A 17,151-nucleotide genomic window follows, 5' to 3' on the forward strand; every position below is an offset into this window, starting at 1 on the left:
TGCTGGGGGCTGGAGTGAGAGAACAGGGACAGTGACAAGGATCTGGAAAAACCTTTTTAAATGTTTGGTGAGGTTGTGGTGGGAAACAGGCTCTGGAGACCAGGGTTCCAGTCCCGGGGACTCCTCCATAAGGCTCACCTTGCACCTGGGCACACCTGCGTGTGTCTGTCTCCCCGACACCCTTATAGGTGCAAGTGCCCTGAGGTTAATGCTAAGACTTGGATCTGTGCCTTTGAGCAAGTCACTTCACTGTCTGAAAGACACACTTCCTCTGCAGCAACCACGCTGCTCCCAAGGGTTGTGGTGAGAGTACATGGCACTGCATGAAAGGACCCAAGGCTCTGTCACATTGGCAGGTCTCAGACCTCCTGAGAACAAAATGCTGCACGCTGCGAAGCCGGGCCCTTGCTGATGGACCCTCACATTGTTTCTAGTCTTTCCTAGACTTCCCAGCAGGCTCTCTGTGTGTTTGGGGTGTCCACGTCACCTGTGAGCACCAGGGTCAGGTTTCCCCCGCCAGGCCCCCTCACCCAGGCATCACAGGCCCCGGGTGGCAGGCAGGAGTGTGAAGGGAGAGCCGGGTCTGGAGGGGACCTAGGAAGGGGTGAGCAACACCCAAAATGTGGCAAGAGAAGGCAGGAAGAGAGGACTGGACTGGGTGAAGAGAGGGGAAATGGGAAAAAGCTGAAGTGAGGGAGGAGGAGGCAGGACAGGGCGGGGGGGAGGGACGCAGTGTGGTTTTACCCCCCAGGACCCCCCAGTGCTCAGGAAATAGGAGCCTTCATCACTGTTCCACAAAACGGAAGGCAGAGGAAAAGGAGGAATTGAGAGATTAAAGAAAACCCCACAAAATTGAAAATAGGGGGGAGCAAGGGAGAATTACAAGAAAGGGGAGGCCGGTGGCAGGAAAGTCAGGGACAGGGACGCATCCCAGGATAGGCACTTGGTTTAAGGGCCACCAGGGCTCTGGAAGCACAACCACCTCCCTGTGCTCCCCATCCAGGCTGGGAGTGACTGCTGCTTTTCAGCGACATTTCTGTTACAATCAACACTGTCAGATGCCCAGTGGAACAAGAAACATTATTTTCTACCCAAAATCAGGATGTGGGAGGGATGTGTTGTTTCTATAAGCAACAAAGACTGAGTGTAAACTGGTACTTGATGTTCAGGGTCAAGAATGTAAGTGCAAGCTGGGCAATCCGGCCCACACTGATAGAAAAGCTCTCCTGATATTCCCTCACTCCTCTCCACCTCACATGGACGGAGGCTGTGTTTCATTCAGTTAAGATGGTTTTCTATTTTTCCCCACTTTCATATAAAAGCTAGATGCCATGATTTTTCTTTATTTATGGGGAAGGAGAAGCCTATTCCCTACATCATCATATAAGGTTAGGGAACATGTTAAGGCTTGAACTCAGTAGCCCCAAAGAAAATGTGTGCTGTTTGTACGTTTATTTTTACAATTTTGTCATTTGATATTTCATTCTGGATTTTTAAGGTACATCTTCAATGCCTGTCTGCAGGCTAATTAAAAAATTTGATAAAATATCAAACAATAATGCAATTTATACGAGAATGTTTTAATGACTTTGTGATTATAGAAGATAAATTTAAGATCCCAGTCAATGTGATAAACCAATTACATGTTAATAAAATTAATCTTTGACTTCTGCTTTATATTAAAAAAAAAAGACTGTAAGTGCATTGAATTAAAAAAATCAGTGTGTGAGTACAGGTGAAATATTTTTTAATAAATTAATTTTTTTTAAAAAGGGCAGTTCATGTGTGTGTGGATGTATGTGGCATGTGCAGACATGTGTGCGCGTGTGTGGGCAAATGTGGAAGTGTGTGCATGTGTGAGGGTTGTGTGGGTGCATGTGGGGGTGTGTGAAGGGGTGTGCAGGTGTGGCAGTGTGTGCGTCTGTGGACACACATGACTGCGTACTGTGTGGACACGTGCAGGCATGGTTGTGTGCATGCATACAGACGTGTGGGCATATACATGGTTGTGAATCCTTGCATATGGACACACGTGAGCATGTGAGCATGTGTGTGGACACGTGTGGATAGGTGTGGATGCCACCTCATAAGGCAGATATCTGAGACGTGCCCTGCGGTTTGGTTTCCATTGCTGAGCAGCGGGAACACTATGGCTGCACCTTGGGGCTGCCTCCAGGGTGTGAAGCTCCGCCTGACCCACACACATACCCCAGTTCGAGGGACACCCCCACCCCAGTTTCCTCCTCAGCTAGAAACCAGCAGTTGTGGTAAACGTGCACATCCCTGCCCAAGCCACAGAAACCCTTTTCCTTTCTCTTGGGAATCTGGCTGAGGGAAGAGGGACACGTGGGCACTCGCAGCTCCCACACCTTGCTGAACACAGAATTTAAGAAGCTCCTTGAACATGTGGAGGCAGAGAAATGGCACCCCTGATACTGGCAGGCCAGGGGGCACCACATCACAGCCAGAAAGTGGAGCCCCCACCCCACCCTGCACCGCCTCCCGGGGCATCGATCTGAGGACTTCTCAGAGGCCTGGACGTCATGCTGGGATTGGTCCTATTTTGTTTGATATTATTATTGGCCCCATTTCTGGCTGATCACTAGAGGCTGTCCAAGGCTGGCAGGGCTGCTGGGTGAGACTCCATGGGAAGCTGAGCCAGCTCCTGGCTCAGTCAGAGGTGGCTCCCAGCAATAGCTCGGACATTAGCCATGGGGGGAACTGACTGTCCCCAGCTTCCAGCCAGAGAGTGACCCAACTGCCCCCAGGGACACCTTCGTCTCACCCCATCCTGCCCCTCGCCAGCCAGGAGTGGAGTTGTAAGTCCCATACACCAGCCAGTGACGGGCATGTGCCTCTGTGTCCAACCCAGGGAAGCCTCATCCTCTAGGTCTAGGCTGAGGCATCGTGATGGTGAAAGGAAGGCTGCACTGGCCACATAGGAACCGGAATTGCTCAGTGTCTCAAGTCCCAGCACCAGAGGAAGAAAGCCCCAGGGACAGCTACCGAGGGCCTTGGACTGGCCAAAGCTCCAGATCAGCGCAAGTGAGTTCACTGAAGACACTTAGTGCACGTTGAAAGAGACACAAAGCGCTCAGCACACAGAGGCAGCCTGCCCTTAGTCACAAGGTCCCAGGTGACCCAGAGCAGAGGCTGGGTCCATCCAGGCTCAAATCCCGAGGAGGCATGGGGCAGAGAGGGAGGGGGACTGGAGACCTCAACGAGGGACCCTGGGAGACAGCCTCAGAGACAGACAGACAAACCATCGCCAGAACGGCCACCAGGCACAAAGAAAACACTCTCACCTGGATGGTCCTGCGACCTGGCATGGGCTCCACACACCTGCACACAAAAGACAACACTGTCAGACCACACGGGAAACCCTCACAGCAGAAATCGAGTCCATGCTCAAGAGCAGCCACGTGAGAACGTTACCTGAAAGCTGCAGGGAAGTAACAGCAGCCACGGGCACCAGAAGTGAAGAAGCAGCGGCTTCCTCATGGTTTTCCTGGCAGGGACAGCCTGATCCAAATGTGTGTGGTTCCTGAGGGTCCCTGAGAAAGTGCCTCTTCAATGTTCACTTCCTCGGGAGAGGGGCATGTTCACAGATTCCCGGGAGGAAAAAGTTTTGTTTCCTTACAATTTATGAAATGCAGCCGTCTTGGAGAGTTAACGGGTGTTTCCTCCTCGTCTCAAAGCTTGAGATTCTTGGGTGATCGATAAACACATTGTGAGGACTGGAGCAGCGGTGGAATGTGGGGAGGAGGGACGCGAGTCCCAGTGGCCCTGTGTGGAAGCGGTTCACTCGCCGGGAGACTGGGTCCTTGCTTCACAAGCCTTCATTTGTCTCCATCCAAGTCTGAATTGGACTTTCCTCTTTTTTCTTGAGGTGGGAGAAAGCAAGAAGCCTTCTTGAGTGACTGTTCCCTGGAGCTCCTGCCTGGGGCTGGAGCCTACCCTGCAACTTGCTAACTCCTCCTGGTCTGGCTCAAGTTTACAATTCCGTCTCTGGGCGGAGGGAGCAGTGATGTAAGCCTCCCTCCTCAAACCTTGTCCTGCGCCTCCTCTATTTATATCCATCCCACCGGGTCTTTCCTGGGTCCTAACTCCAGTCTGTTAAGAACAGCTGGAAATACTCTCAGGACCTCAGGTTCAGATCAGACCAGACACGGGGTGTGGGTGTCAAACAGCTTCCAATCAGCACACGTATTAAAAAGTATAAAACGTAAAACAAACCTGTTTCGCTCTAAGTCTGGTTTGCCCAAAGGAAGGAACAAGGTGATATATGGATGAAAAATAAAAATAAACACTGTGCCCTCCGCCTTAAGTGTTAACCATATGTTTCTCGGTAACTCCTTTGGAAGTCAGCAAAAGCTACAGAATTATTTACCCTGTGCGATTACACCAGACACCATAACTCACCCTCCAGCACCCAGGACAGTGTGATAACAAAGAGTCAGACGGTTGGCCAGCCATGCCTCAGTTTCCCCAAGACCAGAGTTTATCTGATCTACTCTAAAGACAAGCATACACACATAGATACACACACCTTGTCATTACAGCCGCAGCTATGTTCACTGTGTGATCTGACGGTCACTCGCCTTTCTGTGAAATACCCAAAACTCACTCTTAGGCAAGTCACTCTGTCTCTGTTCCAAATTCCTCATCTGCAACAGGGAGGTTGTAGTCCCCACTCAACAGAGTCATGATAAGACACGAGATGATACATTTAAAGCTCCTATCACAATGCTTGGAAAATGTGTGGCGCTCAAGAAATGTTATTTTTAGTTAAGGAAATTTATCAGTCAATAAACATTGGCTATGATTATTTTAAAGTAGAAAAGAACACCCAATAAAATGTTCGCTAATATTGTTATCTCCATCATCCTGACTTTAAATGGGAATTAGGAGTCTTGAATCCACCTACTTCCTAAAGAGGAGAAGTAACCGACATCCAAGCTGCATGCGTAGGAAAAGAGAAGTGATGTCCGGGGGAAGCTGATTATTTTTAACTTGTGCCTGCAGCCGACAGCCGCTTAGATTCTCCGATAGCCTGGACCTCCCAGCTCAGCTGGAGCAAGGAGACAGGTGGTTCCTAGAATATCCCCACCTCCTACAGCTTGATAAACTGCGACCTCCAAAGCTCAGGCGTCACTGTGACCTTAGACCCAGAGGAGGCTGATCATTTACAACCTTTATCTCTGTGTTCTATCAACTTTCCACTCCTTTCACTGCTTCCCTCTGGGAGGAGGTGAAGGGAGGGACAGGCACCCTTAGCTCCAGTCTATTTTTTTTTAAGGGAGAGTCTCACTCCGTACCCCGAACTAGAGTGCCGTGACTTCATAGCTCCCAGCAACCCCAAACTCTGGGCTCAAGCGATCCTCCTGACTCAACCTCCCAAGTAGCTGGGACTACAGGTATCCACCTGGCTAATTTTTTCTATTTTTAGTAGAGATGGTGTCTGGCTCTTGCCCAGGCTGGTCTCCAACTCCTGAGCTCAAACAACCCACTCGCCTTGGCCTCCCAGAGTGCCAGGATGACAGGCGTGAGCCACTGTGCCCACCCAGTCTTAAGTTCAGGAGAATTAAGCAGATTTCTGAATATATGGGGCCTTCCTCATCTCCAGGACTGAGCAAAGCTGACATTTCTTTCCAGTCATAAAATTGTCATCAGATGACAGAAGAGTCATCCTAAAACTGGGTAGGAAATGGGCATCTAGCCCGCCCCAGACTGAGTTAGGATCTCCATCCCAGACTTGGGGAAGATGCCACTGTGCATCCTTCCCTTTCCAGTCCTCCTTACTCAGTGGCCCAAGGAAGAGCCCACCTTCACTTATTTCTTTACTTTTTTTGTTTGTTTGTTGAGACAGGGTCCCACCCTATGCCTCTGAGCAGAGTGCAGCGGGCGTGGTAGCTCACCACAACCTCAGACTTGGGCTGCAGGCACCCGGCTGCCTCAGCCTCCGGAAGCTGCTGGGATTACAGGCGCTCGCCGCGGTGCCCGGCTGGGTTTTTCCATTTTTCTCATTAGTCGGGGTCTCACTGTTGCTCAGGCGAGTCTCGAACTCCTGAGCTCAAGCGATTCTCCCTCCTCCAGCCTCCCACAGTGCTGGGATTACAGGCGTGAGCCACCGTGCTCGGCGAGCCCACCTTCACTTAAAGCAGGAGTGGAGGTTCTGGGAAGGGCACTGGCTGCTGGGCGGGCCCTGGATCGAGCAGCTTGGAGCCCTCTGAGCATCTCAACCCATCCCCTCCTCAGGTCATCCCCAGATGCCATCCTGATGGCTTACTCCCTGCAAAGCCCTAACCTGCTGTATTTTTTCTCAAAGCCACTAATCAGTATCTGTATCCTTCCTATCTTAAACACTTACTTTGTTTATTGTTGGTCTCTCCCCACTAAAATGCCCCCAGAGAGCAGAGAATTCTTTCTTTCTCATTCTCTCTGGACTTCCAGCCCAAGCACAGGGCTCGGTACCTAGCAGATGTCCAACACTCAATATCCAAACAGTATTTTTTGAGTGAGTACATGCAGGCTTAACTTCAGGGCTGAAAAAAGTTGTTGTGCTTGGGTGAAATACATCAGGCTTCTGCTGAGTAAATGCTAATTAAACATTACAACAGGGCTTTAAGTTCTACTTAAGGCACTACTCAGTGAATTTTCACAAGGATGTTGCAGAATGGGACGCCAGCTGACCATGGGGACATAATTGAATTATTCACACAGGTGGTGGCCTATGCAAACCTGAGTAAGTGTCCTCATCCCAGGAGGACCGCATGGGCCTGCAGGGAAATATCTGTGAGCATCCCCAAGGCTGAAGACAGCTGGATGAGCTGTGAGCACAAGGAGTTCCTGATGCCTGAATCACCCCCAGCCGCGCCTCCCTGTGGCCATGGCCCTCCATAAACCATCGTGTCTGTGAGAAGCGTGTGGATCTCATCACATTTATTTCTGTGCCATGGACACAGCAAAGAGCCAGGATTCTTATGCGATGCACTAGGTGCTATAGAAATTAACAGGGTTAGAGAGCTTTGGGGGTGAATTCACCGAAGAAGTGATGTGAAGGAGTGAGGAAGCTCTTTCTCTCAATGGCTAAGGGAAAGAAGAACATTCTGAAAGGAAGTATGCAATGGTCTAAAGCTCCAGATACAGCACCTGCGGATCGAAAATATACATTGTCTCTGCTGGCACAGCCTCCTTTTCCCTTTTGGAGAACACATCCTTCACCATGAATTTAAAGGGAACTGTCAGGGATTGTGGCAAGTGAAACATGGTGGGAATATTCCTGGCACCTTCCTAGCACAGGCACTGTGATTGGCCCAAAGGTGTACATGTGACCTACTACTACTGCAGGGACCAATCAGGGTCTTCCCTGCGGTTAATAGACTGACCTCAGGAGGAAACTGCTCTCCCCACTGGAGTTGATAACCCAGAACGATCTTAAATGAAAGCCGTTGATGCCCATTTTTCTCACTACAAATTGCCTACAGCATAAAATGAAGGGCAAACATAGAAATTCTAGCATCCTAGCATGGAGAGGGCCAAGAGAGAACTTGATGATGTTGGCTGAGCCCCTGGATCCTGCTGTACCTAAAGCTACATCTCCCCCACAGTCCCAAGTCCTTTCATGTTTGAGTGCAAGCAAGTTTGAGCTTGGCTTCTGTGTTTTTTGTTTTTGTGAAACAGAGTCTTGCTCTGTCACCCAGGCTGGAGTGCAATGGTGTCATCATAGCTCAGTGTAACCTCAAACTCCTGGGCTCTAGGGATTCTCCTGCCTCAGCCTCCTGAGTAGTGGGACTATAGGCACACCACCATGCCTAGATAATATTTTTATTTTTCAAAGAGACAGGATCACTCCGGGTTGCCCAGGCTGGTCTCAGATCCCTAGGTTCAAGTGATTCCCCCCTCCTTAGCTTCCCAAAGTGCTGGGGTTATAAGTGTGAGCCACTGCATCTGGCCTCATCTAACTTTCAAAGAGGAGGAGAGAAAGGATAAAAGCTTAAGAAACTGCTTAGTTAGTAAGAGGTGTTTTAAGCAAGACTATGCAGGATAGACATTGCTAATTACCTACCCCCAAATCTATTCTCTTCTTTCCTTTTAAGCAGAACCCCAAGTATAGCTGGGTGCCAATATGCTCAGTTAGAAGTGATCTTTCAGCTGGACTTTTCAGCAAGGCACAGCCACGTGAAGTATGTATGATGAGATGTAGGCAGATGGCTCTTGAACAGGCTTCTGCAAAAAACATTTTTAAAAGACCCCATTGATCTCTCTCTTCCTGAAGCCCTGTGACCTTGGCCCCTTCTTCTGCCTGGAGCATGAGAATGGGACAGGTGTGGGACAGCTATCTCAACATCACGAGCATAAAAACCACAGCCTTCCTCCTGGAGTGCAGAAAAACATGTGTAACACGTAAAATGTCATGATACACTGAAGCGCATCACATCTGTCACAAGGAAACCCAGCTAATCTATGAAATCACAGCTTTTCATAAACCCACTAGAGAGCTGAAAGGGGAAACCACCCAGCCTGAAATATCAGGAAAGACAGCCAGGTCTAATGAGGGATGGGACAAAAGTGTTGTCTCACAGGTGGCAGAGCACAGGAGGAAGGTGGAGCCCAACAGGTAAGAAGAACTCAGTGAAAATTTTTAATGAATCTTAAAAGGCAGCTGCACCAAAGGGAAGTTTGTCCCCACACTCAGCTGGGTCCTTGGATGCCCAGTTGGTGCAAAAGGAATGTTTGAGGCAGGCGGGAGGCTAGGGAGCTGCAGGCACCACCATGCAAAAGCATGAAGCCCTGCCCTGACCTTGCTCCCCTGGGAGCAGAGTCCCTGTGTTGCTGGGATGACAGCCAGCCTGCCAGCCCTGGGGCCCAGCAAAGACCTCTGCTGTGGGGACAGGGGAAAGAAACAGCCCACACTTCCCAGGGAAGGGGCAGAACACTCTCGTGGGCCCATGTCACAAAAGTTCCCTCTGCTAGGGGAGGAGTAAGGTCACCCCCAAAATCCAGCCCAAGACAAAGAACACAGAGGCACAAAAAACAGGTTGGAGCAGGCAGCAGAGCTTCCATTGTCCCCTCCTCCCCCCCACCAGGCTGCAAAAACCTGATTTCTTGGAGCAGGAGCAGGCAGGAGCGTGAGGAAAGAGGGCGATGTTCCGAAGCATGAGAGACGTTCTGCAGCCAAAAACTGAAAGTGGAGCAGGAATAAAAGAAAACCCTGTGCCAGACCGAACCCCACCCTGGGCCCAAGATCCTGCCAGAGGAATGCGGGGCCACTGGGGCACTGAGGGTAACCATAGCAACAGAGGCCAAACCTGGATCAACTCCTGACTGGAGTGACTCGCACACATGTACATGCGCACACAGACACACATCACACATACATGCACATGTGCATACAGACACACATTGCACACATATATACACGTGCACATCACACACATCACACATAGACACACGTGTCATGTCTACACACTGACACATCACACACATGCACACACACCCCTGGTACATCACACACATACATATACACTGATATATCACACACATGCACACACGCATTACACACATTGACACCTCACATACATAATATGTCACTCACATACATGTACCTGTGCACTACACACATACATAAACACATGTACCCATGGGTATGTGCACGCTCACATTAGTGACCTAACAGAGAAGAGGTCTCCCTATTTCCTGGCATAAATACCGTTTATCCATCTCCACTGTCTTACATGTGACATCCAGCAGTCATGCTAAAATTATGACACACGCAAAGAAAAACCAACCCACTATCAGGAAACAAAGCAATCAAAACTAAAAAATAATAATAATTTAAATAGCTATGATTAATATGTGAAATGCTTTCCTGGGATACAGTGACAACACTCAGGAATAAATGAGGACTTTCCGCAGAGAGATGGAAAGTATATGAAGGTGTCAAATGGAAATGTTATCACTAAAAAAAAAGAAAAAAAAAAACAAATAACAGATAAAACATGCCTTCTCTGGAGTTACCAGAACACTCAACATGGGTAAGGAAACAATCCGTGAACTTTATGGTGGGTCAATTAAAATGATCCAAACTGAATCATAAAGTGAAAAAATACATATTTTCTTTAGAATCTCAGTGGTGGCTCATGCCTGTAATCCTAGCACTTTGGGAGGCTGAGGCAGGAGGAGCAATTGAGGCTGGGAGTTTAAGACTAGTCTAAACAACGTAGCAAAGCCTCATCTCTACAAAATTTAAATTTAAAAAATTAGCCAGGTGTGAGGGCGGCACCTGTGGCTCAGTGAGCAGGGCGCCGGCCCCACATGCCGAGGGTGGTGGGTTCAGACCCAGCCCCCGCCAAACTGCAACAAAAAAATAGCCGGGCGTTGTGGCGGGCGCCTGTAGTCCCAGCTACTCGGGAGGCTGAGGCAGGAGAATCGCCTAAGCCCAGGAGTTGGAGGTTGCTGTGAGCTGTGTGATGCCACGGCACTCTACCGAGGGCAATAAAGTGACACTCTGTCTCTACAAAAAAAAAAAAAAAAAATTAGCCAGGTGTGGTGGATCACACTCATAGTCCCAGCTACTCAAGAGGCTGAGGTGAGAAGATCACTCAAACGCAGGAGTTTAAGGCTGCAGTAAGCACTCTAGCCCGGGTGACAGAGTGAGACCCTGTCTCTTAAAAAAAAAAAAAATAGAGCATGAAAGAGCAGTGTCACAATACCAAATAATCTAAGGTATGTGTAATCAAAATTCCAGAAATAGAAGTAAGGAAATAAGACACTCTAGCCTGAGCAAAATCAAAATCTCATCTCTATTAAAAATAGAAGAACCAGCCAGGCATAAGGCTGAGACAGGAGGATCACTTGAACCCAGAGTTTAGGGCTGCCGTGAACTAGGCCGATGCTATAGCACTGTAGCCTGGGCAACAGAGACTGTTTCAAAAAAAAAAAAAAAAAGGAAAAGAAAAAGAAGACATAATATTACCAGGAGATAGTTTGAAGAGACAGATCCCATGGCAACTGCTGAGAACAACATGTGGAAAGCCCCAGGCAATCACTGGGATAAAACTGTTATCGAGGGCGAAACAACAAGCCAATAACAGACATGAAAAGGAATCACAAATTCTGGATTAATCCACAAACAGAAGAAAGAGGAGGAAAAGGTAATTAAGGGCAGACGGAAGAAATAGAAAAGTTGCTGGCAAAGATGGTGGGGCTTATTCCAATAGAATCAGGGGGGGCCCTGAGCGTGCCTGGTATGGGTCACAGCAGAGAGAGGACAGAGATTCCCTGCGTAAAACAGGAAGGCCCAATTTTATATTGTCTTCAAGGGAACGGGACACAATTCTAAGAGGGACTTAATTTAACAAATGCAATCCGTGTAACCTAATTCTTTGAACCCTCAATGAATCCCAAACAATAAAAAAAAAAAGAAATGGGCGGCGCCTGTGGCTCAGCGGGTAAGGCGCCGGCCCCACATGCCGAGGGTGGTGGGTTCAAACCCGGCCCCGGCCAAACTGCAACAAAAAAATAGCCGGGCGTTGTGGCGGGCGCCTGTAATCCCAGCTACTCGGGAGGCTGAGGCAAGAGAATCGCCTGAGCCTAGGAGTTGGAGGTTGCTGTGAGCTGTGTGACGCCACGGCACTCTACTGAGGGTGATAAAGTGAGACTCTGTCTCTACAAAAAAAAAAAGAAATACGGTTTAAATACAAACACATAGGTAGGCCAACGGTACAAGCAGAAGGAAAAGACATGCATACAGGCAGTAAACAAAAGGAAACCACAGTGCCGTCTCATCAAAGCAGACTTCAGAACGGGAGAAAGGGGGTCATTTCATACGAACAAATGGGGCGATTTCACCAACAACACATAAACATTCTTGCTAGGAGGGCACTGATAAGAGAACCGCAAAATGCAGGAAAAAAAATCCTGGAAGCAGAAATACACAAACCCTTGCTCGGTGATCAATCAAATAAGAGACAGAAAATCAGGGAACATACAGAAGATCTATCCAAAACTATACCTTCTGGGGTCAATGACATTCACAGAACACTCCTCCACCCAACAGAAAAGTGACATCCTTTTTCAGTGGACACAAAACATACATCCATGAGACATTCTCTGGCCTGCAAAACAAACCTCAACACATATTAAATATTGGAATTACACAAAGTTATGTTCTCCAATCATAATGAAATTGAACTAGAAATCAAAACGAAAGAAAGATAACTGGATGTGAGGGTGATAAAGGTTCTACAATTACATTACGGTGATTGTGCTATGACAGCACCCATGGCTCAGTGATTAGGGCGCTGGCCACATACACTGGGGCTGGCAGGTTCAAACCGGGCCTGGGCCAGCTAAACAACAATGACAACAACAACAACAACAAAAATAGCCGGGCGTTTTATAGTCCCAGCACTTGGGAGGCAAGAGAATCGCTTAAGGCCAAGAGTTTGAGGTTACTGTGAGCTGTGACGCCGCCATGGCAGTCTACTGAGGGTGACATAGTGAGACTCTGTCTCAAAAAAAAAGTGACCTTTATAGTACTATATAAATTACTACAACTAATATGCAAGTTTGGCAGGATCACAGAAACAAAGTCAATAAGAAAAGAATTAATTTTATTTTGGTATGCTAGCTAGCAATGAATGATTGGAAATTAAAATATTAAAAACATCATTTATTATATTGCCAAAAATAAAATATTTTCCTTTATAGGAAAATCGTTTGGAGTGTTGGGCCAATTTTATGTAGTTTAGAGGTCATATGACTACGTTTTTGTTAAAACTCAATGAACTGTACTCTAAAAAGTGTTTTTTTTTTCTGTGTATGAATTACAATTCAATAAACCTGCACCCCTCACCCCTCCACCAATCCCATAAGCTAAGAATGGCAGAGAGAAAGATTGAAAGGAGCTGGAGTCTTTAATGGCATCGTGAAACTGCCATACCCGCGTGCCCATGGCTGAGCCACTGGAGTCCAGTGTCTCTTACGAGCACTTGAAAAATAATTTCTGCTATAGTTTCCATGGACTGCCTATAAGCCCGTTTTCATTTTTACCTACCTGTGAGTGAGGAATAAACAAGGCTAGATATTCAAACTGGGATTTTAAAAGACAGTGAGGCCCTGGGTAATCACCATCTGTCATCACCAGTGTCATCTTCCCAGGAGCAATTAACATATGACCCTGCAAACAGCATGACTTGCTGCTTGGAAATGAAGTCAACAGCAGGGAAAAGACAGTCGACCACCTGGCCCCTTTCAGAAAATCACGTGGAACCACTGCCGTAACACCAGCCATGAAGGAAAGCCTCACTCCTGTCTCCGCATCAAGCGCCATAAACCCCTTCAAAGACAGAATTCCGGCGAGAACCTATATCAACAGCTGTTTGTTTTAATACCGAATTTCATAAAGACTCTACAAAGGGAATTAAACTAGAAATCAAGAAAAGAAAGATTTCTGGTCTGAAAATCAATTGGCTTGCACCACAGTTTTGTGATTTATTAGCTACTGTAACTTAAACCACAGCCATGAAAAGAATGTCTCAGGAGACCCTTTTGCAAAGCCTCCTCTTCCAAGAAGGTACCAATCAGGGTGCCCTCTGCTGAAAGAAAATCTGACAGCCTTAAACAAAAGTGGGGTACCCTGTGTTTATTCCGTGGAGGATAGGATGGCATCTGAAGGGTTCTGTCAACGCCAGCAAGAATTACTTTTCCTTCCATTTCTCAGTGTTCACTTAGCCCCTGCTGGCTCCACCAGCTTCATGCCTCACTGTCACAAGAAGGCTGCTGAAGCATCTTCCTACATTCTAGAATCTGCAGCAGATGTCCACAGCAGGTCACTGGGTTGTGTGCCCCTCCCTGAAGCAATCCCTGTGGCTGGGGAATATGACGAGCTGAGTGAGGCAGCACTTGCAGAATTGACTTGGGTGTTCAATCCCTGCTGCATGTGGACCACAAGAACAGACACTAGCGCTGTCCAGCAGGTGTTTCTGGTCCTGCTTCCAAGCACCCACAAGGATTGCATCTCCAGCCCATGTGCAGTTAGTGTAGCCAGGTGCCTCACTGGCTGATGACAGATGAGTAAAGGAAACACATGTCACTTCCATGTGAAAGAGCCACACTCCTGATTCAGAGCACAAATCATCACGTTTCCTTTCTCTGCCTCTGTGACTGCAGACACGTGTGAGTAGAGGAAACCTTCATCTGAGTGACTGCAATATGCCCAAATCTGGCAGCCCAAGCTTTGCATGTAATGTGAGGGGAAAAAAAAGACAAAAGTTTTTTTAAGCCACTGAGAGGCCGAAACTATTATTACTGTAGAATATACTACCCTATCCTGATGGATACAGCGGATAAGGGTTAGAAGAACAATCCGAGTCCCAGGCCGGGCACAGTGGCTCCTGCCTCTGATCTCAGCACTTTGGGAGGCTGAAGTGGGAGGATCACGTGAGGCCTGGAGTTTGAGACCAGCCTGGGCAACAAGCAAGACCCCATCTCTAAAAAAAATTAAAAAGTCAGCCAGGCACACCTGTAGTCCCAGCTACTTGGGAGGCTGAGGCAGGAGTTTGAGGCTACAATGAGCTATGATGATGCCACTACCCTCCAGCCTGGGAGACAGTGAGAGCTCATCAAGAAAGAAAGAAAAGGAAGGAAGAAGGGAAGGAAGGCGTGAGAGAGGGAAGAAGAGAGAAAGGAAGGAAGAGAGAAGGGAGAGAGGAAGAGGAAGGAGAGAGAGGGAAGGAGGGATGAAAAGAGGGAAGGAGGGAAGAAAGAGTCTGGGGTTCACAGAAGGGGAATGAATATCAAACTGGTCAGTGTCCACTCAGCGCTGAGCAGCTGCTCCCATCTTTCAGTCCTAGCTGTGGCACTGCCATTCATTAGGTCCTCTGAGCTCAGAACATCAGAATTGCCTTCCACGCCCCACTCTCCTTTGCGGGAAACTTCCAGTCAGTTGCCAAGTCCAGGGAATCCCTCCTCCCTCTCTCCTTTCTCCCACAGTTCCTGCCCTTCGTATCCTTGACAAGGACACTTACGACAACCCTTACTGCTAGAGGAGACATATTGCTTCTCTAAAGGCAAAGCTGGTGACAGTAAAATCTCTAAAACCAGACGGTCTAGGCTCACATCCCTGCTCTGCCTCGGTCTAGCTGCCCCATGACTATGGGCAAGTTACTTATGTCTCCGTGCCTCAGTTTCCTCATCCACAAAACAGAGACAATAATAGGGCCTATCTCGTAGGACTGAATTGAATGTTAGCATTATTATCAATTTCATGCAAATAGTGCCTGGCTCACACACAGTAAGTGCCATGTAACTGTGATGATGACCCACTCAGCATCTGTTTTTGCTTCTGCTCTTAACAGAATCCTTATTTTGGAGGATTCCTTTTCCTCTTGACTATCATTTAATCATCTGGAAAACACTTTCTAGGTGCCTGCCATGTCACAGGCACTGTTCTAAACACCTCCCAGGTCACATCAGTGTCCAGAACAGGAGATACCCCTTTCTTTCCAGAACTTAGATTCTCAATGGTGAACAGACAATAAAAAAAATAAGGCAGTGCCTGTGGCTCAGTGGGTAGGGTGCCGGTCCCATATACCGAGGGTGGCGGGTTCAAACCCAGCCCCAGCCAAACTGCAACAGAAAAATAGCCAGGAATTGTGGCAGGCACCTGTAGTCCCAGCTACTTGCGAGTAGGGGTATTTCCTGTTCTGAACACTTATGTGACCTGGGAGGTGTTGACAACAGTGCCTGTGACATGGCAGGCACCTAGAAAATGTTTTCCAAATGACTTTGGAGGTTGCTGTGAGCTGTGTGATGCCACAGCACTCTACTGAGGGTGATAAAGTGAGACTCTGTCTCTACAAAAAGAAAGAAAGAAAATGGAACAAATTAATAAGAAATGGTGTGTAAGATTACAGAAAGTGATAAACTGCTAGGCACAAAAGAAAAAATCCTGTGTCCTGAGGAGGAAGATAGTAATGGGAGCAGGGGTGTTTAAAGCAAGTCAGATGTCTGGACGGGGCCACACATGGTCAACGCCAGTCACAGGGAGGGTCACCCAGTGGCATCCTCCCGAGACTCAGGAGACAAAGGCACTTTTATTCCACGTGCTAACCTGGTAGGATGTTACGTTCACAGGGCTGTGGTCATCTTTACCAGGAGTGGAAGGAGCCTGATTATAAACAAAATCAAAAGAGAAAAGCAGAGTTGAGAGGTTGGGAACAAGTTTCCAGCAATACTGCTTGTGCTCCTAGGTCCGGTGCTGCCTGCAGCCAGCTATTTCTAGACTTTTCAGTGGTATGAACCAATAAATTTCCTTTTCTGCCCAGTCAGTCTGAAATCAGTTCTTTTACTTTCAATTAAAGAATCCCTGCCACAAAACAGTTTCTAATATGTCTCTAGATCTGAGGTTTTTTTGCTTTCAATCCATTCTCCACCCAGCTAGCCTTCCTAGAGCGTGGACTTGATTTCAACTTCTTTAATAGAAGTTGTAGCAAATGGATTCTACCTCATAATGTTCCAAAAAGCAAGTAACATGGGTGGTTTCTCCAGGCTGTGCCTCTAAAGATTCAGTCTAATCCCTTCTGTATGGAACAGCATCATTCCACATCAAGTTTGCCTTATATGGTAGGGCTCTGGGCAGTATTTGTAAATATAACTGCAAATTTAGCCTCTTTAAGTTAATAATTGCCTGTTTCCATCTTCATTTTTCCCCATCTTCAAACATCCTCATCATCAAACCAGCATCATCTTTCATCTGGAGGGCTGTGCCAACCACTTAACTGGCTTCCCTGGTTGCTATCTTGACGTTAACCTTGATCTTACAAAATCTAAATGAGGACATGTCACTTATGGCTTAAAACCATTCCACTAGCATCCCATTATAGCTTGAATGGTATCTACACACCTTACTGTAGCCTACAAAACATTTACACAATCTGCTGTCTTCCTCTGATCTAATCCGCGCTCAGTTTTTACTATTTCCAACTTGCTCACGGCTATGCACTTAACATTTTTGTTCCCAGTCCTTAGTGTGATGGTAGCAGTAGCTGAAGCCTTGGGAGGCCATGAGGGTGGAACCCTCATGAATGGAATTTGTGCCCTTATAAGGAGAGACATGAGACGATCTCTCTCTGCCACATAAAGACG

At 47.6% G+C, this 17,151-nt stretch overlaps 1 protein-coding gene across 2 annotated transcripts in view; it reads right to left on the minus strand.

The window, feature by feature from the left end:
* ADGRD1 (adhesion G protein-coupled receptor D1) overlaps positions 1-4,594 on the minus strand; it is a 130,679-nt gene extending 126,085 nt beyond the window's left edge. The window contains exons 1-3 of one of the 2 annotated variants that reach the window (XM_053589533.1): positions 4,550-4,594; positions 3,436-3,883; positions 3,306-3,342 (exon numbers count right to left, since the gene is read on the minus strand). In XM_053589533.1, coding sequence (XP_053445508.1) covers positions 3,306-3,342; positions 3,436-3,501 — 103 coding nt within the window. In that variant the 5' untranslated portion in view covers positions 3,502-3,883; positions 4,550-4,594. Of the gene's footprint in view, positions 1-3,305; positions 3,343-3,435; positions 4,000-4,549 lie in introns of those variants that run through there. The other variant, XM_053589532.1, reaches the window with a different exon arrangement.
* Between the last annotated feature and the right edge of the window lie 12,557 nt (positions 4,595-17,151).

The sequence above is a fragment of the Nycticebus coucang genome, chromosome 4 (genome assembly GCF_027406575.1).
Source record: "Nycticebus coucang isolate mNycCou1 chromosome 4, mNycCou1.pri, whole genome shotgun sequence".
NCBI classification, from domain to species: Eukaryota; Metazoa; Chordata; class Mammalia; order Primates; family Lorisidae; genus Nycticebus; species Nycticebus coucang.